Raw genomic sequence first — 26,719 nt, forward strand, 5'->3', positions numbered from 1 at the left:
TCTAAGTATAGTCCGATCTGAACCATATTTGGATTGGATGTCGGGACGCTTAAACCAACTCTTTGTTTCAAGTTTCAGCGAAATCGGGTTATAAATGCAGCTTTTATGGTCTTCAGACCTTAAATCGGCAGATCGGTCTATATGGCTGCTATATCTAAACATAGTCCGATCTGAACCATATTTGGGTCGGATGGCGGAAAGCTTAAAATACTCACTTTTTAAAATTTCAGCGAAATCGGGTAATAAATAAAGCTTTTATAGGCTTCAAACCCTAAATCGGCAGATCGGTCTATATTGCAGCTATACGGAAATATGATCCGATTTGACCCGTTCTAGAACTTAACCTGCCTGCAGCATAGAGACGTATCTGTGGCAAATTTCAGCTCAATATCTCAATTTTTTAAGAGTGATTATAAAAGACGGACGGATTGTCACACGGACATCTTAAATCGTCTTAGAATTTGACGACGATCCGAAATATATATAGGGTCGGCAATGGGTATTTCGGAGTGTTGCAAACGAAATGACTCTCAATGAATATACCACCTATCCTAAGGTGATGGGTATAAAAAATCATACATTAACCCATTTTTGTTTGAGAATGTTTACGTTTTTGTTCGACTTGTCGTTCGATTTGTCGTTCGCTAAATTCGTCGTTTAAAATGAGATACACAAAACGAAATCAGTTTTTTTTTTCGTTTGCAGGACGAGCGAGTGCCTACGTTTGACGTCGACAAACAGGCTATTATTGGAAAAAAAACCCTGCTATTCGAATTAAATAAGAAATTATCCAGATAATATCAGTAAAGGAAATACCCAAGATATATTTAGAAACCCGAACCACTGGAGTATAAAACCTTTATTAACAGTTTCCTCTTAACAATAGCAACCCGGTAGTCATAGCATATGAATACATTATCCTTCTACGTCTTAGCCATAGCAATTGATGAGAATCTAATATCCTCTGTGACTGGTATACAAGAAACTATTTTTCAATTCTCTATGAAAAACCCCAAAATGTAGTCTTACATCTAATCTTCCAATTAATTTTACATTCTTTGCTATTCATTCATGAGCAGCAGCAGCAGCAGTAGTAGCAATGGTAGCAGGCGAAAGATTACAAGATTCCTATAATTACAATTATCCAATTCATTATAGTTGACAAAACTATGCTACCAAAGATAATGGCAGGAATATGTTCTTTTAGATTTTGAAAGAAAATCCCTTTCCTTACACTTACAGCTGTCACGGAATGAAGAAGAAGAAGAAGGGATATGACCAAAAGGGATGGCAGCAGAAAACTGGCAAAAGGCCACAGACCAGTTAACATAAACAATATATTTTAATGATAATGTCTGCACATTATCTAGGGTCATAGTAGAAGCAGTTGTAGGAGTAACGAAATGTGTTCCCTCCTCCTTCTAAAGGGGCATAGAATATGAAAGAAAACCTCAAATTTTTAGATATTGAAAAATGACTTTGGTCAAAGATCCTTAAAATACATACCCACACAATATGGCCTTAACCATACACGCCCATATGAATCTAATTGGAAAAGTGTTGTGGTGTTGTATTGTGAGGAGTCCTGAAGATATTGACTCTCTTGATGTACTTAAGTTTGTCGAAAATAGAATTTTCTTTGCCTTTTTTTCTCTTCTTCTATACCACTCTCACTTAACACTAAACCCATTTGGCAGAGCACCCTTAGCATGGGGTGTTAACACTAAAGCGAAACATTATTCTAAGGAATTTTAAATTAAGTTTGTTTGTCTGTGGGTTATCATTACCAAACAAAGGACTTTTTTCTAAACTGTTTTTTTTTTTGGGTGGGGGGGAAGGGGAATTGGTATCATGGAAATGTCCATTTCAAACTCATCCCTTCAGCAGTTGGAAAAATGAAGGAGTTTCCTCAAAGTGACTCCAGTAAAAAGAAACCAAAAACAAGAAAAAGCGTGATAAGTTCGGCCGGGCCGAATCTTATATACCCTCCACCATGGATCGCATTTGTCGAGTTCTTTTCGCGGCATCTCTTCTTAGGCAAAAAAGGATATAAGAAAAGAGTTGCTCTGCTATTAAAACGATATCAAGATATGGTCCGGTTCGGACCACAATTAAATTATATGTTGGAGACCTGTGTAAAATTTCAGCCAATTCATATAAGAATTGCGCCCATTGGGGCTCACGAAGTAAAATAGTGAGAACGATTTATATGGGATCTGTATCGGGCTATAGACCGATTCAGACCATAATAAACACGTTTGTTGATGGTCATGAGAGGATCCATCGTACAAAATTTCAGGCATATCGGATAATAATTGCGACCTCTAGGGGTCAAGAAGTCAAGATCCCAGATCGGTTTATATGGCAGCTATATCAGGTAATGAACCGATTTGAACCTTATTTGACACAGTTGTTGAAATTAAAAATAAAATACGTCATGCAAAATTTCAGCCAAATCGGATAAGAATTGCGCCCTGTAGAAGCTCAAGAAGTCAAATCCCCAGATCTGTTTATATGACAGCTATATCAGGTTATGGACCGATTTCAACCATACTTGGTACAGTTGTTGGATATCATAACGAAATACTTCGTGCAAAAATTCATTTCAATCGGATAAGAATTGTGCCCTCTAGAGGCTCAAGAAGTCAAGACCCAAGTTCGGTTTATATGGCAGCTATATCAAAACATGGACCGATTTAAACCATACTTGGCACAGTTGTTAGATATCATAACGAAATACTTCGTGCAAAAATTCATTCAAATCGGATAAGAATTGCGCCCTCTAGACGCTCAAGAAGTCAAGACCCAAGATCGGTTTATATGGTAGCTATATCTGGTTATGGACCGATTTGAACCATACTTGGCACAGTTGTTGGATATAATAAGAAAACACGTCGTGCAAAATTTCATTCCAATCGGATGAGAATTGCGCACTATACAGGCTCAAGAAGTCAAGACCCAAGATCGGTTTATATGGCAGCTATATCAAAACATGGACCGATATGGCCCATTTACAATACCAACCGACCTACACTAATAAGAAGTATTTGTGCAAAATTTCAAGTGGCTAGCTTTACTCCTTCGGAAGTTAGCGTGCTTTCGACAGACAGACGGACGGACGGACAGACGGACGGACGGACAGACGGACATGGCTAGATCGGTATAAAATGTCACGATGATCAAGAATATATATACTTTATGGGGTCTCAGACGAATATTTCGAGTAGTTACAAACAGAATGACGAAATTAGTATACCCCCCATCTTATGGTGGAGGGTATAAAAATAATGAAAGCCAAACGTAACTCATGGCATGTATCATTGCCATTTAAAGGAAATCTCCTACTTGAAAGGGCATATGCCACAACAAGCAGCTCAGTGGAGTAGAGGAATTTTCGTCAGTGTCCAATTTTGTGTGTTTTGGCTTTTCTTTTTTGCGCTCTTTAACTATTCTACAGGGCTTTTCATTATGAAAAGTCAACATTGTTAAAAGGATTAGCCAGCTGCATGCTTGCTTGTACAATACATGCACACCGAGATATGCTAGAGCAAGCGACTATGCATTGTTTGGCGGAAACTAAGGGAAGACCGGAAGTGCTGGTGCTACTACATGCTGCAAGGTTTATTTTTGTTTTCCATCTTGTTGTCGACTTCTATTTCAACTGCTACCACTGCAGCTGCTGTTGTCGCTTTTATTGTGTAAATATGTGTACAGGGTTTTTCCTGCTCATCACTATTCTTGTTGTAGTTGATGTAGCTGATTGCAAAAACAAAATAGTTGCAACTCCGTATTTTACCCAAGACAGCCAGGATGTTGTTAGGGCAACCATAGTGAAGCAACAAAACAATTTTAAGGTTTAAGGGTTAATGTAATGTGTTTACTTCACAAAAATCCTGTGGCCCAGTATGCAATGTGCTAGGGCACCACTTAAAAGCAGAGCAAGGGTCAGTTAAAATATTGCTCATAAATTTGCTTTATTTTATCATCAATGATTTGGTTAAGTTCGTTTTTAAGGCTCCTCTGAGTTAAAAAGGAAATAAAAGTAGAAATGAAACGCAACAGTAAAGTTTCCACAGAAGCTCTAACCGAGGAGCAACTACATTTCAAGTGAAACTCAAATGAGAATAGGGAGAAGGAGTTTCAAATCAAAAATCGGAGATGTGTTTAACTAGAGTTTTACTCATAGAGGACGCACTTTTGAAGTAGCTTAGATTTTAAAATAGGTAAGGTCTGAAAATGGAAGTATTATGGCAGACTGCGAAAAGTTTAAGGCGATAGCAAAGTTTCCTGTACCACGGCCCATGGGAAATCTTTAGGAGATTCTTGAGCCCATAGGATGGTATGGCGAACTTTACATCCCATTCTCATGTGAGAGCTGCCAACGGCGATCACAGCTGAAGATACCAACAAATTTTCGTACGAGTTGCTCAATTGGGAAATATTTTTCATTAGAGAAAACTATGTTGGGAAATTCAGTACGTTTGTGTAAGCACAGCAACTTTTTTGCTGTTTCAAATAAAACTTCAATACCGAATGCCTTTTGGAATATGCAAGGCTCGTTCTTTAAAAATGTTGCATACTTTCATGGGATATTTTCAGATCTATAGCAACACAACATTGTACGATACAATTGAGAACTAGGTAAAACAAGTTCCGAAGGAACAGGGAAGTTCCGAAGAAACAGGGAAGTTCCGAAGGAACAGGGAAGTTCCGAAGGAACAGGGAAGTTCCGAAGGAACAGGGAAGTTCCGAAGGAACAGGGAAGTTCCGAAGGAACAGGGAAGATCCGAAGGAACATGGAAGTTCCGAAGGAACAGGGAAGTTCCGAAGGAACAGGGAAGTTCCGAAGGAACAGGGAAGTTCCGAAGGAACAGGGAAGTTCCGAAGGAACAGGGAAGTTCCGAAGGAACAGGGAAGTTCCGAAGGAACAGGGAAGTTCCGAAGGAACAGGGAAGTTCCGAAGGAACAGGGAAGTTCCGAAGGAACAGGGAAGTTCCGATGAAACAGTTCCTAAGAAAGAGTAAAGTTTTGATGAAAGGTATAAATTGATCGCACTTATCGCTCGAATCGGACTATAATTTGTTATAGCTCCAATAGCATTACAGTTCTCATTCAACATTCTTTGTTTGCCTAAAAAGAGATACCGCGCATAGAACTCGACAAATGCGATCCATGGTGGAGGGTATATAAGATTCGGCCCGGCCGAACTTGGCACGCTCTTACTTGTTTTATGTTTGTCTCTTTCGAGACGAGCTCAATGAACGGAGATGCAAATGGAAAAGGAAAGCCAAAGATAGCTACACACACACCCCGACCACTATGGGATGCGTTTCGTCTTTGGTTAGAAGACTTTTCAGCCATATTAGGTGTGATGGCTTCAAGGGCCGTGCGTTGGTATGTTGTATTTGAATCGTATTAATAGCGAAAACGCATCTATGATACAATTATCACATTAACCACGTTCGACAACCCTGTTTATTAGCTGTACTCTTCCCAATGCGTGTATTTTTGTGTAATGACAGACATTTTTTCTGTGACAAATTACACTTCTCCCGTGCTACACATGATTTTGTGCAACTGTTGGAAGTTGTTTTGATGGCTTCGAACGCTAAGACAACGGCAATGGCTCTCGCTGTTGCTCCGTGTGCCCAGGTTCGAATCCTGGCCGGGCTCAGCCGAATTTTTGAGAAATAAAAAAAATATATCTTTTTTTCGCAAGCCAGTATGCAACAAAAAAAATCTTAATATTATTTAGAGCGCACAATAAGCCGATTACTGGCTTAGGTGTATGTCTACAGTGGCATGGGGTGGATTAATATCTGCACCCTCTCTTCAACCTAACCTAATATTTGATTACCATTTAGCGACGAAAGGTGGATTTTAATGACTTTGATCGAGGGATCAGGAGCCGGTAACTTTTCTCCGCTCCGCTCCACTCCCGCTCAGGCAAAAATTTTTCCGCTTCGCTCCACGCTCATATCCGATTTGGCTGACATTTTACAAACCGATTTCTTTTACTACCTCCATTTTTGTATAGTAAAATCTCACTCGCTCCATAGCCGTTTATACCCCCCATATAAATCCATCTCCCGATTGTTCTTCATGAGCCCCTAGAGAGCGCAATTCTTTTCCGATTTGGGTGATATTTTACATGATTTCTCCTAACACCGCTAACTCCCGTATAATCCGACCTCCCGATTTAACATACCAAGTGTCTAGAGGAGCAACTATTATTTGATTTGACAGAAATATCGCATAATGAACCGTGTCTATTGCTCCTATATAAACAGATCGTCTGGCTTTACTTCTTAAGCATACACCGGAAGCAATTCCTTACCAAATTTAAAAAAACTAATGAATACGCATTAGGTTGAGCCGTGCCGAACTTTGTATACCCACAACCATAGATATATCTTTATAACGAAGAGGGGGATATATTCATTTTGCCATACCGTTTAAAACACATCGAAATATCCATTTCCGATCCTATAAAGTATATATATATTTTTGATCGTCGTAAAAGTCTAAGACCATTTAACCATGTCCGTCCGTCTGTCTGTTGAAATCAAGCTACAGTCTTCAAAAATAGAGATATTGATATTTATATTTGCACGGATTCTTTTTTTGTCCATAAGCAGTTCAGAGATGGGCTATATCGGACTATATATTGAAAAAAGCCCCCATATAGACCGATCCCCCGATTTAGGGTCTTAGGCCCATAAAAGGCGCTTTTATTTTCCGATTTCTCCGAAATTCGGAACAGTGAGTTGTGTTAGGCTCTTCGACATATTTCTGCAATTTGGACCAGATCAGTTTAGTTTTGGATATAGCTGCCATATAGACCGATTTCTCGATTTATGATTTTGGACCCATAAAAGGCGCATTTACTGTCCGATGTCGCCAAAATTTGGGACAATGAGTTGTATTGGGGCCTTCAACATTCTTCTTCACTTTGGCTCAGATCGGTCCAGATTTGGATATAGCTGCCATATAGACCATAAAAGGCGATTTTCGATTTTTCCGAAATTTGGGACAGTGAGTTGTGTTCGGCTCTTCGACATATTTCTGCAATTTGGCCCTGATCAGTTCAGATTTGGATATAGCTACCTTATAGACCGATCTCTCGATTTTCCTATCAAATTTCAGCGAAATAGGAAAAAACGGATATTTAGGGACTTAACCCTAAATCGGTGAATCGGTCTATGTGGCAGCTATATCCAAATGGACCATTTTCGGCTCGGATATCGGGGGCCTTAGTAAAAACTCGCGGTTTATAATTTCAACGAAATCGGATAATAAATGCGGCTTTTATGGGCTTTAGACCCTAAACCGGGAGATCGGTCTAAATGGCATCTATATCTCAATATGATCCGATTTTGCTCGCTCAAGAACTTTACCTGTGTGTAGACAAAATACGAATCTGTGCCTAACCTTAGCTCAATATCTCAATTTTTGAAGGCTACAGCGTGACAACAGCAGCATGACGTGAAAACAAAGCATGACGTTATATGACGAGTAAATTTTGTTTTAAATATTCATTCGTCTACATCCCGCCAACCAAATTTCATTAGAAAACCTCTTTCCTAACCCGAGCTAGAATTTTTCTAAGACAGCTCTATTTTTAGGTATTTTTCTACCCATTCATCGTTAATTTGTTAAGAAGTATTTAAGGATTCTAACATGGCGTAGAGTTTCGCATATTCGCCAATGACGATGAACCTCTGTAGCTGGAAGAATATAAGCTCAGTAGTAGTTTCAACTCGAAAAATTGCGGTTATGCAATATTAATAGGCAATAGAAAATAGTTTCACTTTAAATTTTAGAACATTCATAACAAATGGTATGTTCTTAAATTTCAAATTTTTTTCGTCATTTCCAGGAATTTGCGATATACAATGTCTTGTAATTCGTTTAACCTCCAAACTCAAAACGACCTCAGTGACTGCCATACAAAGAGCTTTACATAATTCATTTAACTCGCTATTTCCATCCCTCGGGCAAAATGTATAATAATCGAAACCAAAAGGAGGGAAGACCTGCAGTGCCACCAAACACTTAAGCGAAGGAAAAAAGAGATATTTTTAAACGTCGAATAAGACCGCCAACTAACCAATGCCAACTAACACTTAAGCGAATCAACATCAACAACATCCGTTCTGTTGCAAAACTAACTATTACCAATGTTGCCATAATCATAGAGAGACAACAATGTCCTTTATGGAAACCAAAAGAAAAAAAAACCTTTTATACACTGAGAAAAAAAAAAAACACAAACACAGTATAAAATGATGATACCGAGTGAAAAAAAAATCCATGCACCCCTATAGAAAAATGAAATGGCGCACCTCACTTCAAAGGCCCTTTTGGAGTTCAATGTGGTTGGCATTTTTATGTTATGTTCATTTTCCGGTTTTCGGTTGGTTCCGTAGGACAATGATGGCGCAGCCATTTCAAAACGATGGCCAGAGAGCCGAAAAATGTGGAAATTGAACAGAGAAATTTTGCTTGGCAAAAAACACAAACATAAAAATGAGTTGGAGGTTGGTTAGGTCGTTATCCTTGTATCGGCTACTGTTCATTCTGTTATTCCTGCTTTTGTTGTTGTTGTTGCGTTTGTTGTTGTTTAATAATATTTACAATGACTGCAGTACCCAGAAATGACAAACAACAAAACATGAAGAGTTTGAGGTTTTTCGGCAAGTCCCCGCCATTCTACTCCGATACAGAAGGAGTTTAGAGACCGACAACACTGCAAAAACATGTCCCTACACTGTTGGGCATGGAGAGCTTTGTACTCCACTCTCGTGTATTGTTGTACAAGTGCCAGTTGTTGTTACAGAAATGATGACAATAACACTCAAAAGCAATGACTGTGGCAGCAACAAAATTTCTCTTAGTTTTTTTTTTTTTATTCGCCTTTTGCACATTTGTAGCTGCATCAGTATAATGGTAACATTTTAAACATTACGTGCTTAAAATGTTACAACAGCGACAGGAATGGCAGCAGTAACATCAACACCAAAGGCAAAAGCAAGGGGCCATTGTTATAACCACTGCAATCGGCAACAGTTATATGACACAGTGGGGACACATATGGCATTAATCGAATAAAAAAACATTTTGCCTGCAGTAAGGACCTTGGTCAGCCAAAAGTATAGGAGAAAGCAGGGAAATGTGGGAATAAAATTAATTTTGACTTTTATTACAAAAAGTAATCCATAAACTAGATTCCTACTGTCCCAAACTACTATATGAAAAAAAAAACATTTTATTTGGCATATAGGATTGTTTTCTTCCGTGGCTGATGGGAAGCGTTAATATAAAAACAAAAAGACTTGCAACATAACTAAAAATTTTTGGATTGAAAAAAAAAAAATACATTCCTACAGTTCCCAACTACTAAGTGATAAATTTTTTCTTCCAGGAGCCCAAAATGTCTGCTTGGAATTCCGGGTTCGTTAAGATAATTAAATTTTTTGAGCGTTGGTAATATATATAAAAAACAACATAAGTAAAAAATCAAATTGTATTTTTATAACATAGTAGTTGGGGACTGTAGGAATCCAGTCAATGATGTAAAAGTAAGTTCGGTGTTTCGGACTCGTCCAGTTTTTAAGGCAACAGTTATATGCGTATCCAACTCAACGAATTAAAAGGCAACAATTAAAAAATATACAAACTCGATTTTTAATACACAGTAGTAAGGGACAGTAGGAATCAAGTCTTTGGTATAAGTTACATAGAAAATTCTGGATCGTCTACATAATTCACTTTACAAAGGAAATGTTTTTGTATATCAAACTTAACAAACTAAACAAGTAAGAGCGTGCTAAGTTCGGCCGGGCCGAATCTTATCTACCCTCCACCATGGATCGCATTTGTCGAGTTCTTTGCGCAGTATCTCCTTTTAGACAAACAAAGAATAATGAATGTGGACGGAGGAGGAGATGAAGCTACATCAAGTAATAGACCGATTTCAGGCTCAAGAAGCAAAATCGGGAGATCGGTTTATATGGGAGCTGTGTCAATCTATAGATCGATTCAGAACATATTGCACACATATGTTGAAGGCCATGGGAGAAGCCGTTGTACAAAATCTGTGCCAAATCGGATGAGAATTGCGCTCTCTAGAGGCTCAAGAACTCAAGATCCCAGATCGGTTTATACGGCAGCTATATCAGGTTATGGAAATGTTGGAAGTGATACTAAAACACGGAGGCCACCGTAGCGCAGAGGTTAGCATGTCCGCCTATGACGCTGAACGCCTGGGTTCGAATCCTGGCGAGACCATCAGAAATAATTTTCAACGGTGGTTTTCCCCTCCTATTGCTGGCAACATTTGTGAGGTACTATGCCATGTAAAACTTCTCTCGAAAGAGGTGTCGCACTGCGGCTCGCCGTTCGGACTCGGCTATAAAAAGGAGGCTCCTTATCATTGAGCTTAAACTTGAATCGGACTGCACTCATTGATATGTGAGAAGTTTGTCCCTGTTCCTTAGTGGAATGTTCATAGGCAAAATTTGCATTTGATACTAAAACACCACGTGCAAAATTTCAGCCAAATCGGACAAAAACTGCAGCTTGTAAGGGCTCAAGAAGTCAAATCGGGAGATCGGTTTATATGGCAGCTATATCAGATTATAGACCGATTCCGACAATACTTGGCACAGTTGTTGGAAGTCTTAACGGGACACCAGAAGCAAAATTTCAGCCAAATCGGACAACATTTCAGCCAAATCGGACAAAAATTGCGGCTTGTAAGGGCTCAAGAATTCAAATCGGGAGATCGGTTTATATGGCAGCTATATCAGGTTATAGACCGATTCCGACAATACTTGGCACAGTTGTTGGAAGTCTTAACAGAACACCACATGCCAAATTCCAGACAAATCGGACAAAATATCAGCCAAATCGGACAAAAACTGCGGCTTGTAAGGGCTCAAAAAGTCAAATCGGGAGATCGGTTTATATGGCAGCTATATCAGGTTATAGACCGATTTTCAAATCGGGAGATCGGTTTATATGGCAGCTATATCAGGTTATAGACCGATTTTGACAATACTTGGCACAGTTTTTAGAAGTCTTAACAGAACACCACAAGCAAAATTTCAGCCAAATCGGACAAAAACTGCGGCTTGTAAGTGCTCAAGAAGTCAAATCGGGAGATCGGTTTATATGGCAGCTACATCAGGTTATAGACCGATTCCAACAATACTTGGCACAGTTGTTGGAAGTCTTAACAGAACACCACATGCCAAATTCCAGATTTCAGCCAAATCGGACAAAAACTGCGGCTTGTAAGGGCTCAAGAAGTCAAATCGGGAGATCGGTTTATATGGCAGCTATATCAGGTTATATACCGATTTGGACCGTACTTGACATAGTTATTGAGAGATATAACAGAACACTGCATGCACATTTCTGCCAAATCGGATAAAAATCGCGGCTTATAATGACTCAAAAAATCAAATCGGAAGATCTGTTTTTATAGGAGCTATATCAGGTTATATGCCGATTTGGACCGTACTTGGCACAGTTGTTGGAAGTCTTAACAGGACACCACATGCTAAATTTTAGCCAAATCGGACAAAAATTACGACTTCCAGAGGCTCAGGGATTCAAATCTGGAGATCGGTTTATATGGGAGCTATATCTAAATCTGAACCGATATGGCCCAATTGCAATTCCCAATGACCTACATCAATATTAAGTATCTGTGCATAATTTCAAGTGGCTAACTTTATGCATTCGACCGCTATCGTGATTTCGTTAGGCGGACGGACGGACATGGGAAGATAGACCCAGAACGTCGAGCATTAAGGATATAAATACTTTATGGGGTCTTAGACGAATATTTCGAGGTGTTACTAACGAAATGACTAGCTTAGTGTACCCCTATCCTGGTGGTGGGTATAAAAAAGGAATAAGTTTTGACTCATATTAAAATTTTGGAAGAAAAATTAAAATTACATTCCTACAGTTCTCGACTACAATGTGATAAAAATTTTCTAAAGGTATGAAATTGTATTGTTGTATGATTTGTTAGAAGCGGAAAAAGCAGTTCTTGACTACTATGTGATAACAATTTTCTAAAAGTATGAAAATGTGTTCTTGTATGATAAGTTACGACTTTAAGTACAAAAACAAAAACTACATTCCTACTGTCCCAAACTACTATATTTACTATATTGTCATTAGTTTAAATAAATTTTTATTTTAAATAATTTTTTTTTCTGTATTTAGAGACAGTGGCCACTGTTATGTCTTTAAGCTCTATCTGCGTTGTATATGGTGCCGGTTTTTGAGGTACCTCACATACGAAAACTTCAGTCAAATGGGTCAAAAAATTTGACTTCCAGGAGCTCAAAAAATGTGATTGGAATTTTGGGTTTGTTAAGAGATTTGAATTTTTGAAGCAAAGGTTAAACGTTCAAAAAATCACACAAATAACAAAATAAAATTGAAATTTAATTTAATCGCATAGTAGTTGGGGACAGTAGGAATCCAGTCATTGAATTAAAATAAAGTTCGGTATTTCAGATTCGTATTTTAAAGCAAACGTTAAATGGGTTTCCATTAACACAAACTCAAACAATGACAATTTTAAAAAAATCTAAACTTTTTTAATACATAATATTGGGTTGCCCAAAAAGTAATTGCGGATTTTTCATATAGTCGGCGTTGACAAATTTTTTCACAGCTTGTGACTCTGTAATTGCATTCTTTCTTCTTTCAGTTATCAGCTGTTACTTTTAGCTTGCTTTAGAAAAAAAGTGTAAAAAAAGTAAATATGATTAAAGTTCATTCTAAGTTTTATTAAAAATGCATTTACTTTCTTTTAAAAAATCCGCAATTACTTTTTGGGCAACCCAATAGTTGGGGACACGAATGTTCAGTTTAACACAGATGCCTGTCATCATGGCAGGCACGAGAAGCTTAGCTGGGAGCTATCTGGCACGTCCACAGGTTGCAGATACAGGGATGCTTCATACAGAGTAGCTGCAACTGGAGTCGCGGACAATCAGCGGAACGAGTGAAAAGTCTCGGTGAGAGACCGGTGGCTACCGAGCCCGTCCACAGGTTGCGAATAGTGGAATGCTTCATATGGAGTAACTGCAACTGCAGTCGCGGACAATCAGCGGTATCGACTGGAGAATCTCAGCGAGAGGCCTGGGTGGCCTCTCCACCAGGCGCGTCAACTGGTTGCAGATATTGGAATGCTTCATATGGATTAGCTGCAACTGCAGTCGCGGACAATCGGCGGTATCGAGAGGAGAATCTCAGTGAGAGGCCGGGTGGCATCGCCTCTCATGGCTACCGGGCGCGTCCACAGATTGCGAATAGTGGAATGCTTCATACGGAGTAGGCGGTATCGACTGGAGAATCTCAGCGAGAGGCCTGGGTGGCCTCTGCACCAGGCGCGTCAACAGGTTGCAGATATTGGAATGCTTCATATGGATTAGCTGCAACTGCAGTCGCGGACAATCTGCGGTATCGAGAGGAGAATCTCAGTGAGAGGCCGGGTGGCACCGCCTCTCATGGCTACCGGGCGTCTCCACAGGTTGCAGATACAGGGATGCTTCATATGGAGTAGCTGCATCTAAAGTCGCGGACAATCGGCGGTATCGACTGGAGAATCTCAGCGAGAGGCCTGGGTGGCCACCAGGCGCGTCAACAGGTTGCAGATACAGGAATGCTTCATATGGATTAGCTGCAATTGCAGTCGTGGACAATCACCGGTATCGAGAGGAGAATCTCAGTAAGAGGCCGTGTGGCATTGGCACTTTCTTTAATACTGAGTGCCTATGGTGCTCGTTACGTCAAGACGAGTTATTGGCGCCCTTAAATAACCAATGGCCATCATGTTTCCGCGGCGATCGGTCATATAGATCGAAATGAGCTTGCTCGCCTATAAAAGCTTGACGAGGTTCGCCAACTCCACATGCAGATGTGGCTATAACATCATTGCTCAAACCTGCGAGGCCTAAGGGTGAATACAATGCGTCTACCAACACCCCCATTATCAGTAACATGAACATGAGTACCAATTTTATACCAGTCCTTGGTATAAAAGTCACATGGGAATTTCAGAAGACCAACGTGTCGCAGAGCTAAACATGTCGACTTATGACCCCTAACGCCTGAATTCAAATCCCGGCATGAACATCAGACAATTTTTCAGCATTGGTTTTCCCCTTACTAATGCTGGCAACATTTGTGAGGTATTCTGCCATGTTAAACTTCTCTACCAAGTGGTGTCGCTATGGGGCCCGGCAATAAAAAGAAGGCCCCAACCATGACAAAATTTTAAAAGTGGAATATCTTTTTCTTCTCCGAACGAACGAACTTAATGCTTCAAGCTGGTATGGCAACAACTACAAATCCAACATAACCAAAAGCCAGCCATGCAACCAACGAACCATTGAAGCAAGTAACATATTTATTGTTGCCTTCCATCATCACTTGCCAGTGTGTATGGTGGATGATGGTGGTTTGTATTGGATTTAAACTTTATGTTATTGTTGTTGTAAACTCATTCTGGTAAAGGGAACGTATTATCCCCTGCAAATGCATGCTTGCTTGGGATAAGGCGTAGCCCTTACAAATGGTTTAGTCGTTATGTATGCGTGTACTTACATGGTGCTCGTTCGAACCAAAATGGGTTGACCGAAAAATGCCGGAACATTTTCATCCATTAGCGAATGTGTTTTGATGAAATTTAAGGTCGGATCCGGAAGCGTTCGTGAATCGTTATGACATGAACCGGGACGTGGTTCAGGAACCTGCAAGAATGTGGAAATAAAAGTATAAGAAATGAGTAACTAAGATATTGAAGTAAGATACATTGTGCATACGGATACATCGTGGGGGGGAAATCTAACTTAAATGCAATTGCTAACAACAAGAAGATGAAATTAAATTTCTCAGAAAAATAAATGAAATTCCTATTGTCACTGACTACTATTAGTTTATTATGGTTGGTTACGGAACAATACAATACCATCTTCAAAAAATTACAGTTAAAATACTATTGTTTGATAGTGTAATGACATTTTTGATATTTGATATAATTACAAGTAGTATGGGACAGTAGGAACGCACTTCTATGGGTTAAACTTTGGATACCCACCACCTCGGGTATATATGAAAACCCCCCTTCGGCACAATCCGGTGAAAGTTGGATAACTTATGCACCCAAATTTGACACGGATATTGAGTGGGCTAATAAATATAAGTCATTGTTGAATTTTGTATTTCAAATTTCAACAAAATCGGGTAATAAATAAAGCTTTTATGAGCTTTAGACCCTTAATCGGCACATCAGTCTGTATGACAGCTATTGGGTTGCCCAAAAAGTAATTGCGGATTTTTTAAAAGAAAGTAAATGCATTTTTAATAAAACTTAGATTGGACTTTAATCAAATATACTTTTTTTACACTTTTTTTCTAAAGCAAGCTAAAAGTAACAGCTGATAACTGACAGAAGAAAGAATGCAATTACAGAGTCACAAGCTGTGAAAAAAATTTGTCAACGCCGACTATATGAAAAATCCGCAATTACTTTTTGGGCAACCCAATATATCTAAATACAGTTTGATCTTTACCATATTTGGGTCAAATGGCGGGTGGCCTAAAGCTACTTACTGTTCAAAATTTCAGCGAAATCGGATAAAAAATAAAGCTTTTATTCGCATCAGAACCTTCATCGGGATATCGGTCTGTATGGCAACTATATCTGAATATAGTCCAATCCGAACTATATTTGGGACGGATGTCGATAGAAGACTACCAACTGTTTCAAATTTCAGCGAAAATGGGTAATAAATAGAGCTTTTATGGGGTTCAGACCCTTTATCGGCAGATCGATCTATATTGCAGCTACATCTAAATATAGTCCGATCTGAACCACATTTGGTTTATATTTTGCAAATGCAAATTGCAAATTTTGCCCATGAACATTCCACTAAGGAACAGAGGCAAACATCTCACATATCAATGAGTGCAGTCCGATTCAAGTTTAAGCTCAATGATAAGGGGCCTCCTTTTTATAGCCCAGTCCAAACGGCGAGCCGCAGAGCGCCACCTCTTTGGAGAGAAGTTTTACATGGCACAGTACCTCACAAATGTTGCCAGCATTAGGAGGGGAAAAACTACCGCTGAAAATTTTTTTGATGGTCTCGCCAGGATTCGAACCCAGGCGTTCAGCATCAAAGGCGGACATGCTACAGTGGCTTAGGAGGCGTAAAACTACCCAATGTTTCAAATTTCAGCGAAATTGGTCGCACTAAGCACATCTTTTGGAAGACATAACAACACACTATGTGCAAAGTTTCAGCCAAATCGGACAAAAATTATGGCTTCCATGGGCTCAAGAAAACGCGAGATCGGTTTAAATGGGAGCTATATCCAATTCTGAACCCATTTGACCCATTTGAAACCCACCCGACCCTCATCAACATGAAGTATCTGTGCAAAATTTCAAGCGGTTAGCTTTACGCGTTCGACCGCTTTCGTGATTTCGATAGACGGACGGACGGACATGGCTGGATAGATTCGGAATGTCAAGACGATCATGATATATATACTTTATGAGGTCTTAGATCAATATTTCGAGGTGTAACAAACGGAATGACTGGAGTAGTATACCCCCATCCTATGAAGGTGGGTATAAAAAAATAAAATATTTGGGAGAGGGGCGAAAACTAATCTAAGTGGGACCACATCACCTCCGAAAAAACGGCTAAATCAGACATGCGAATCTACTGATCATGGCTATATGGGACTCAAATGAAAGCCATTTGGGAGTAGAGCACGAAATTTATACCCACTTTCAGGACCACGTTTTTGCTCCTGAAATGCTTTACATTATGGGGCTCAAACAAAACCGTGTTCTCGCACAATGCTGATATTATTTCAGGCTCCTCCCCCTAACCTCCTTTCAAACCGTGATTATGGCAAAAAGGGGCACAAATCTGCTATCCGCTTTATGGCCAAATGCTTCAGGGACGCCTCACCTCATAAACTGCATATAAACCACATGTGGTTTTTGCGAGAAGGGTATGAATCTGATCTCCACTTTCGGGGCAAAGGGTTTAGCTACTCCAATCCACCACCAAAACCAAGAGAATGAAGTGGATCCAACATCAAAACTTTAATGGGCGTTACCTCACCCTTACCATTTTTTCTAAAACGCCAAATCTCAGAGATGGATGGGGCGATTTATGCGAAATTTAGTTTGCATATAAAAACTCAAAAACAGAAATTTGGTAAACTTATTTAAGGTGGGATGTCTAGGGCATCCCCCACACCCTAAAAGCCCGCCAAATGGAAATTTAAACCGACAATGGCAACATTAGGCTCAAATGAAAGGTATTTGAGACTAGAGCACGAATCTGATACATGGGGGTCCAATTCACCTCCATACCGGACATATTGGGTTGCCCAAAAAGTAATTGCGGATTTTTCATATAGTCGGCGTTGACAATTTTTTTCACAGCTTGTGACTCTGTAATTGAATTCTTTCTTCTGTCAGTTACCAGCTGTTTATTTTAGCTTGCTTTAGAAAAAAAGTGTAAAAAAAGTATATTTGATTAAAGTTCATTCTAAGTTTTATTAAAAATGCATTTACTTTCTTTTAAAAAATCCGCAATTACTTATTGGGCAACCCAATATTTACCTCCCAAAGCAACATAAGCCTCAAACGAAAGCAATTTGGGAGTGGAGCACCAATATGATATCCACTTTAGGGCGAAATATCAAAAAGGCCGTACTAGCACTCTCAAACAGGTCTTTTTTCATGACCGTGCCAGTATAGAGCTCAGATAAAATTAGAGAGAGAAAGAAGGCGAGGCGGAGCGGGCCCTGTCCAGCTAGTAGGTCTATAATTTGATCTCCCGATTTGAGATCTATAACCCGATAAAGCTCCCCAAGAAATTTGAATGTTTCGATGATTTGCCGCAGGAATTTGGTTTTATCTCTACACTTAATTGATCTCAGAGATCTAACGTTTCCTTTGTTTCTCTATCGAGATGAGCTCAATGATGATTATAATGAGATTTTTGCAAAGGAAAAGGAAAGCCAGAGATCACAACACACCAATCACTATGGGAGGCGTTTCGTCTTTGATTAGGAGGCTTTTTTTTTAACTACATTTTAAAGTTTTTGTTTTTTTTTTTTGTTATATAAGGAAGGAGACAAAGCCATAGCTGTCTTTTTTTTTCTTTAGTAAAAAACACACACACACACAAATGCCCACTTCAAATTATGTCATTTTGCCATTGCAATCAATTACTCAAACTCAATATTCTCTCTTCTTTCTTTCTCCTTATCAGCTCTTGCAACCTGTCAAACATAATCTAGTCTTATGTGCGGTTGATTTCATGATTGCCAATAATCCTCTTTTTGTGTTCTAGTGTCGAATCATATCAATAGACGTTTGGCTTATTTAAATTTTCATTTTGCAATTTTTCATGGGTGGCTATGACCCCCCCCCCCCCCCATTTTGGGAATTGAATGCAACTTTTTTCCAATATTTCCGGTTCCTGTTGAAAAAAAAAAAAAACTTTAAAAAGAACTGCAATGGAATGTCATTACTAATGACAATGAATGTGTGTATGTTTTCCTAGGAAGAAAGGACTTTAAGACAAGCTGCCTGTACGAGTAGAATTCAAAGTGGCATGGGTGTGAGTATGAGTATGAGTATATTTCTGTGCGTATCTCTGTGCCTTTGTATATCACATTTATGGCACTTCCTTTTGTACTTTTCAATTTTTCTTTTGCTAGCTGAGCAAGCAATGTTATGGGTCCTTTGTCTTTTTTATAAATATCTGCTGTGTCTCTTTGGTGGCCTCCTTTCTTCTCTTTCTCTTGGAACAATGGGGACTCCTTATGACTATGTGTGTGTGTGTGTGTGAGCACCAGAACCTCTCAACACAGGGTGGTGGTGGTGGTCTTCTTTTAAATTGTTTTTTTTTTAATGTTGAGTTGTTAATATCTTCCTTTTTTTTCTGTAAGTGTATAGGTATATGTGTGAGAGTGCTTTTGCCTGCCTTTGTGGAGGATCCTTTTTTCCCGTTTTTTCTCTTGTGGAGCGGGGCAAAATGGGTGGGCATAAAGGCTTAAATTGAGCTCGAGTACTTGTGATTTATATTTATGAGCATTGTGAAGTGCCACTGTCACAAAGAGATAGAGAGCCAGCCATGAGACAACACTGGCGTCCTCATAGTCCACATCGTCCTTTTCATACTTTTGCTCCTTTCTCGAGTAGATTTATGTGTATTTATAACAAAAAAAAAAAAAAAACAAGAATGTTTTGTGTTTTTTCATCATCACAAAGGAGTTTTAAAAATTTGCGACACTTCTTCTCGCTACAAAAAAGGTAAATAACGGCTATACGTGATTTGGATTGTTAAACAGATAAGAGGTACACAAAATGAAATGAGATTAAACTCCATGGCAAAAATGCGATGAAATGCTTAAATAGATAAAGACAAAAAAAATCAAAAACGAAAAAAAATTAGAAGCAAATTTAATATTTAAAGGATGTTAAGGAAAAAACTTGTTTTAGCGGAGACACGAACCAGTAGGTGAGATTGAAACCAAAAAAGATTTTGAAATATATTCATACTAGTTGAACCTGGCCTGCTCCGCTGCACCTTCTTTAAGACTGTAATATCTTTTTAGGGTGGGGACACTTCGCCCTGAATGAGGATATCAAATTTGTGCCATTGTACCCTATGACGCTGAACGAGTTCGAATCCTGGCGAGTACATTGGACAAAACGGTGTTTATCCCCTCTCAATGTTGGCGACATTTGCGCGGTACAATGCCATGCATGGTCATTTAAAAAATTTTCCCCAAAGAGGTGTCGCACTGCGGGACGCCGCTCGAACTCGGCTATAAAAAAAGGTCCCTTATCATTGAGTTTCAACTTGACTCGGAAAGCACTCATTGATGTGTGAGAATTTGCCCCTTCTCGATTCCTGCTGGTAATGTTCTCATTAGGGGAGGGATGGCACTTTAGACATTTCGACTCAATTATGGATATCAAATTCGTGCTGCACTTCCAAATCCCTTTAATTTGAGCCCCATATTGCCATGGCCGGTATATATGAACCGTTTAGATGGTGTCTAGGGGCTGGGGCGGCCACCGGTACTTTGCACTGAAAATAGATATCAAATTCGTTCTCTATTCAGATCGGAAATGAAGTTCACTTTAGGGGGTGCTTTAGGGCTTACCCCAAAACACTTGGCTCCAAAATTGGATATCAAATTCGTTTTCTACTCTCAATTACCTTTCATTTGAGTCCCATATTGTCATAATGGGTCAAACTAACCCATTTGACATATCTTTAGGAGGAAAAGCTCCACCGAGACTTGAACGCAAATTTTAATGTCATATTCGTAATTTACTCCCTAACACCTTTCATTTGAGTCCCATATAGCCATGGTCGGCTAATATGCCCATGTGGGGGGTTTGGGGTAGTTTTGGGGTGAGGGCGGCCCGATGGGTGCTTAAACTCAAATTTTAATACCATATTCGTATGCTACTCTACAATACCTTTCACTTGTCACACTTGGCTCCTAAATTGGATATCAAATTCGTTTTCTACTCTCAATTACCTTTCATTTGAGTCCCATATTGTCATAATGGGTCAAACTAACCCATTTGACATATCTTTAGGAGGAAAAGCGCCACTCACACTTGAACGCAAATTTTAATGTCATATTCGTAATTTACACCATAATACCTTTCATTTGAGCCCCATATAGCCATGGTCGGCTAATATGCCCATGTGGGGGGTTTGGGGTAGTTTTGGGGTGAGGGCGGCCCGATGGGTGCTTAGACTCAAATTTTAAAACCATATTCGTATTTTACTCTCCAATACCTTTCACTTGACACCTATATTGTCCCGATCGGTCCACTTTTGATTTTGGGTTGTGTTCCTTGGCATAAGGGGGAGGGTCCGTCTCCCTTCCGATACCGAAAAATTATATAGCCTGTGTTTCCTTCCAGATCAACCTACACAATATGCGAAAATTTCGAGAAAATCGGTTCTGTCATAGCCAATTAAAGTAAAGTAAGTAACGGGGAAATACAACCCGTAGCGTCTTTCCGCCCGCTTCTGGTTCCTGCTGGGATAGAAAAGAACCCTGGACCACGGATTTAGTTCGATTTGCCAGAACCACCACCATCATCGGTGTCAATGTCGGTGAGGTGCAACCGGTGCATGGCGAGGGTGCATTTGCGATTTTGTTCTGGCCTCACGTCACTACAGGAGTATAGTCCCACTGAAAATGTAGCAAGGTGCTGTACGAACTTAGACACCAGTGGGTCACAGGCGTCGTCGTGACCCCTCCTTCCTCTCGCGTGCGGCAATATACGCAACTGGAGCACCCCAGCCCCAATATTGCCGTGCCAGAACAACCTCCATCATCGGTCGATGTCGGTGAGTTGCAATCGGTGCATGGAGTGGGTGCATTTTCGATCTTGTTCTGGCCTCACGTCACTACAGGAGTATAGTCTCACTGTAAATGTAGCAAGGTGCTGTTCGAAATTAGAAAGCAGTGAGTCACTAACGCCGTCGTTCATGATTTTCGGGCGAGTCGTGATAAGCGTTGTGAGTTGTGATTCACGCTCACGCACGAAGAATTGTAATTGATCACGCTTACACACGATTACGTGATAAGATTTGGATCTCACTCACGAATCCCGTGACCTACGTGTGACTATACAACTCATGACTCACGTGCACACCTCTATGTCCTAATATTTATCATGATATCCACAATACGTTCCATGGTTTTGAGAAGAAATGAATTAAGGCTTATAGGTCTGTAGGCTAGAGCTGCAAATTATCGATAATACTTTCGGTACTATCGATAGTTTAGTTTTTATCTGAATATCGATTGATATTTTTTCCTATCGATACTATCGGCAAAGTTAATTTTTTTGTAGCGCACTTTTCATTCGATTGGGTTAAAATTTTGTGCAATGAGTTCTCGTGTGACTTTTTACTGACCTTATTAAATTTGTTTTTATATGTGCACATTGAAATTGCTTCAATATACATCAATCTCCCGATTTTACTTCTCATTTTTTTTTTTTTTGAAATATTGGTGAAGGGAAACTAACGATAGTATCGATATTTATTATTAGAAATATCGAATGTTACGATTATGGATGGTTTGCCAACTTTACTGTAGGCCTTTGGTGTCGCATAACTTGCCTTGCAGAGTTTGGGTATAAATACCACCCATGCCTCCTGCAACGCTTTCGGAGTATAGTGGCCACTGTGAAAATAATGGCCAGATAGGGCTCCAGATAGTCGACCTCTTTCTGTAGTAACGCCGGAAATATTCATTATGTCCGAGTGACGTAAATGGTTTCAAGCTCCTCAAGCCTTCTTTTATCATAAATTCTCTAATGATAAGCCCTCGATCAACCTCATTATACCAAGATTTTGGTGTCTCCATGGGTCCCGTCGTGTACTGTGAAAAAAAAACTAAACTAAATTTCCAATGAAAATTCCACTAAGGAACAGGGGATACTTCTCTCATATCAGTGGGTGCCGTCCGATTAAAGTTAAGCTCAATGATAAGGAGCCTCCTTTTTATGCCGACTCCAAACGGTGAGCCGCATAACGACACCACTTGGTAGAGAAGTTTTAACATGGCACTATACCTCACAAATGTAGCCAGCATTAGTAAGGGCGATAACCACTGCTGAAATTTTTTCTGATGTTCCTGCCGGAATTTGAACCCAGACGTTCGGAGTCATAGGCGGAAGTAGCCTCCAAATTGTGGACTAGCGTTTTTATCAAAATCCTCACATATGTTCTCTGTTGTTTCTGTTCTCACTCACATGTGGTCTACTAACGTTTCTGTTTGGACATGGGTTTTTAAAGTAAATTTTTCATCATGGCGGCGTCATTAACGCTACGGAGCTGCTCGCCGAAAAGCTTTCAGGAAGCACGTTTTGCCGCTCTGATAACCTTATTGTATTCTTTGAGCCGTGTGTGTTACACATCCCAAAAAACTTTCGTCGTTTTAAGACGTACAGTGTTGCCTCTCAGTGTATTCGTTGGACAGAGTTAGCATAGAGCTCTAAAATTTTGCACAGGGATATAATTAAGTGTAATATAATAAAACGTGGTCCATATCGGTCCACATCATGTTATATACCCACATATAAACCGATCTTCCGATTTATTGGGTTGCCCAAAAAGTAATTGCGGATTTTTTAAAAGAAAGTAAATGCATTTTTAATAAAACTTAGAATTTGTCAACGCCGACTATACGAAAAATCCGCAATTACTTTTTGGGCAACCCATAATTTCTTGAGCCCCTAGCGGTAGCAATTATTATCCGATCTGGCTAAAATTTTGCATGATGACATCTGTTAGGAGTCTCAACTACTACCACACGTATGGTCCAAATCGGTCGGTATGCTGATAGAACTCCCATATAAACCGTTCTAACAATTCAATCTTGAGCCTCCAGAGGCCCAATTTAGCTGAAATTTCACACAGCGAATTCTGCTATGACTTTCAAAAACTCCGCCAAAAATGGTTCAAATCGGTATATAACCTAATATAGCTCCCATATAACAAAATCTCTTGGAGTGCTCCAAATATTCAAGAATTCTGCAAGGGCTTGGCCTTGGCTTAGTAATGCTCAAGCAATACAACATTTTCCCATTTAATTAACTTGTGAACTTTCCAAAAGCCGTATATGTATAAATTTCACCAAATGTGGTTCTTGGTACTGATAAATTTATACGTAGTATAAACAGGACTTGATGCAGGCAAAAATGGCTTTTAATTAACTTTGACCTACATTTGATGTACACACACACAAACAAGGCCGCAAGCAAGAGCCACTTTATAAATAAATTTAAAAAAATTTAATAAATGGAATTGAAAAAAAAAAAAAACGAAACCAAAAGCTGTTTAAGCAAATAGAGGAAAAACAAACAAAAATATCCATATAAGCAAACAATAAAAACAGAACCGAAACGTATATACTCTGCACTATAGATTGACTAGAACTCGAAAAACACACTTTAACAAATCTTTTTTTTTTTATAGAAAAACTATTTTTATAAATTTTTCTATACAAAACAAGTAAAAGCGTGCTAAGTTCGGCCGGCCTAAATCTTATATGCCCTCCACCATGGATCGAATTTGTCGAGTTCTTTTCCCGGCATCTTTTCTTAGGCAAGACAAGTAAAAAGGCGTTAAGTTCGGCCAGGCCGAACTTTGGATACCCACCACCTCGGATATATATGTGAACCACCTTTCCTCAAAATCCGGTCGAAAATTCATAATCGGTTTTTATGGCAGCTATATGCAAATCTTGATCGATCTAGACCAAATTGCAGAAATATGTGGAGGGGCCGCTGAAAACGACAGGAGCCGTCAGGATTTGCTTAGGTCGCAAGAAGACCGAGAAAGCAATCAGGGGCACGACGAAACAAACAGAGGAGTATGCACCGGCAGCGCAATCGGGCAAAAGTACAGGATGCTGGTTGGAATAGAACTGATATTCCAACCATTTCTAAAGAAGCTGGAAAGAAAATCAAGTCTCCCGAAGAGCAGCATACTGCTAAATAACTGAAAAAGAAAACGAGCTCCCCGCTTTCAAGTCTGTGGAAGGATCAACCCAGCTTTTCCCCAATAGAGACTTCAGGCAGCATGCTACGGTAGGGGAACAGAGTTGGAGCAGGTGGAAAGGGAGTGGGTCGGTCCCTGAGTCTTTATGGAAGACCTCCAAAAGCGCGCAACAGCCATCAAGGAAGGGAAAGATGTCCGCTGGAAATGGTAAGGAGAGTCCTTTTACGCCAAAGTAACCAGAAAGAAGAACAGAGACGAGTTTACGTATGAAGTCATCGATATCAGCAGCCAGATCATCAGTCCCAAGCCTCTCAAAATGGGTTGAACCTGGGGAAGGTTCAACCGTACAAATATTGGTTGCCCAAAAAGTAATTGCGGATTTTTCAAATTTTTTCACAGCTTGTGACTCTTCAATTGCATTCTTTCTTCTGTCAGTTATCAGCTGTTACTTTTAGCTTGCATTAGAAAAAAAGTGTAAAAAAAGTATATTTGATTAAAGTTCATTCTACGTTTTATTAAAAATGCATTTACTTTCTTTTAAAAAATCCGCAATTACTTTTTGGGCAACCCAATAATAAGCTGCATGTACAGAGGGACCATCTTGACATCAAAATATATTGATGTCATCAAAAAGCTCGTTGGAAGTGTCTCCCCCGGGGACGGCGCAAGCTCGACCTGGTGAGAAAGATAGACATTCCCTAGCTCACAAAAGTAACGGTCTTGAACAAAGGATGAGGCAAGATGGTCGCTTAAAAATGTAAGAAACCGCCCTCTTACGCCAAATCGACCAAGAAGCACAACAGAGACGAGCTGACATGAGTGGACATCGATACGAGCAGTGCATCCGGTCCTAAAATGTGTTGAACATTGAGATGGTCCGACGGTCTTGATCAAAGGATGTGGCACCAAATTTGCGAAAGAAAGCATGGAGAAGGAAGGGGAAGTTGGCAGCTCAAAAAGGGAAGGAGTCGGCTTCTTATGCTAAAGTGGCCAGGAAGCATAACAGAGACGCGCTGACGTATGCAGACATTGATATTAGCATTCGGTCCAAAAAATATGTTGGACCTGAAGAGGGTAAAAAAACTCGTTGGAAGTATCCCCGCTTCCAGGGAGGGTGCGAAGTCTACCTGGTGAGAATGATGGACATATAAATAACGAGCTACGAGTATAAAGGGGACATCTTGCTACTGCATTTTGCAAAAGCAGAGTATATTCAAGCCATCAAAAACTAATTGAAAGTATTCCCATGCTCAGGGAGGGCGCAAAGCTCTACCTGGTGAGAAAGATGGACATTCACCAGCTCACAAAAGACGATGGTCTTGCATGGTGTACGAAGGGGAAGTTGGCCGCTGAAAAGAGTAAGGAACCGCCCTCTTACGCCAAATGGACCAGGAAGCTCAACAGAGAAAAGGTGACGCATGCAGACATCGATATCAGCAGTGCATCCGGTCCCAACATGTGTTGAACCTGGAGAGTCTTCACCCATACACATAATGTGCTGCGAGTATAAAGTGGGCATCTGGATACTGCGTTTCTCGACAAAAGTATTCACACTTTCTGGGAGTGCGCAAAGCTCGACCTGGTGAGAAAGATGGACATTTCCCAGCTTGCAGAGGTGACGGTCTTGGTGAAAGGACAGAAATCAGGAAGAAGGAAGGGGAATTTGAATTGGTCAGGAAACACAATAGAACATCGATATCAGCAGTGCATGCGGTTCCAAAATGTGTTGAACATGGAGAGGGTCCACCCATACAAATAATGAGGTGCGAATATAGAGGGGACATCTTGATACTGCGCTTCGCGACAGCAGAAAGCTCGCTAGAAAGTTCGACCTGGTGAGAAAGATGGAACATTCCCCAGCTCACAAAGGCCATGGTCTTGATCAAAGGAAGGGGCAGCAAATTCACGACAGAAGGCATGGTGAAGGAAGGAGAAGATGGCCTCTGAAAAAAATAGGCAAGGAACCGCCCTTTTACGCCAAATTGTTCAGGAAGTACAACAGAGATGAGCTGACATATGTAGACATCGATATCGGCAGTGCATGCGACCCCAAAATGTGTTGAACCAGAATAGGGTCCACCCATAAAAATAATGAGCTGCAAGTA

The 26,719-nt window shown here is 40.0% G+C and overlaps 1 protein-coding gene across 1 annotated transcript in view; it reads right to left on the reverse strand.

Annotated features, from left to right (window-relative positions):
• Window positions 1-26,719, reverse strand: part of LOC106084977 (semaphorin-1A) — a 1,175,174-nt gene that overhangs the window by 82,414 nt on the left and 1,066,041 nt on the right. The window contains exon 11 of the mRNA XM_059365678.1: window positions 14,638-14,783. Within this exon, the coding sequence (XP_059221661.1) occupies window positions 14,638-14,783 (146 nt within the window). The remainder of the gene's footprint in view (window positions 1-14,637; window positions 14,784-26,719) is intronic.

Source organism: Stomoxys calcitrans, chromosome 3, assembly GCF_963082655.1.
Source record: "Stomoxys calcitrans chromosome 3, idStoCalc2.1, whole genome shotgun sequence".
Lineage (NCBI taxonomy): Eukaryota > Metazoa > Arthropoda > Insecta > Diptera > Muscidae > Stomoxys > Stomoxys calcitrans.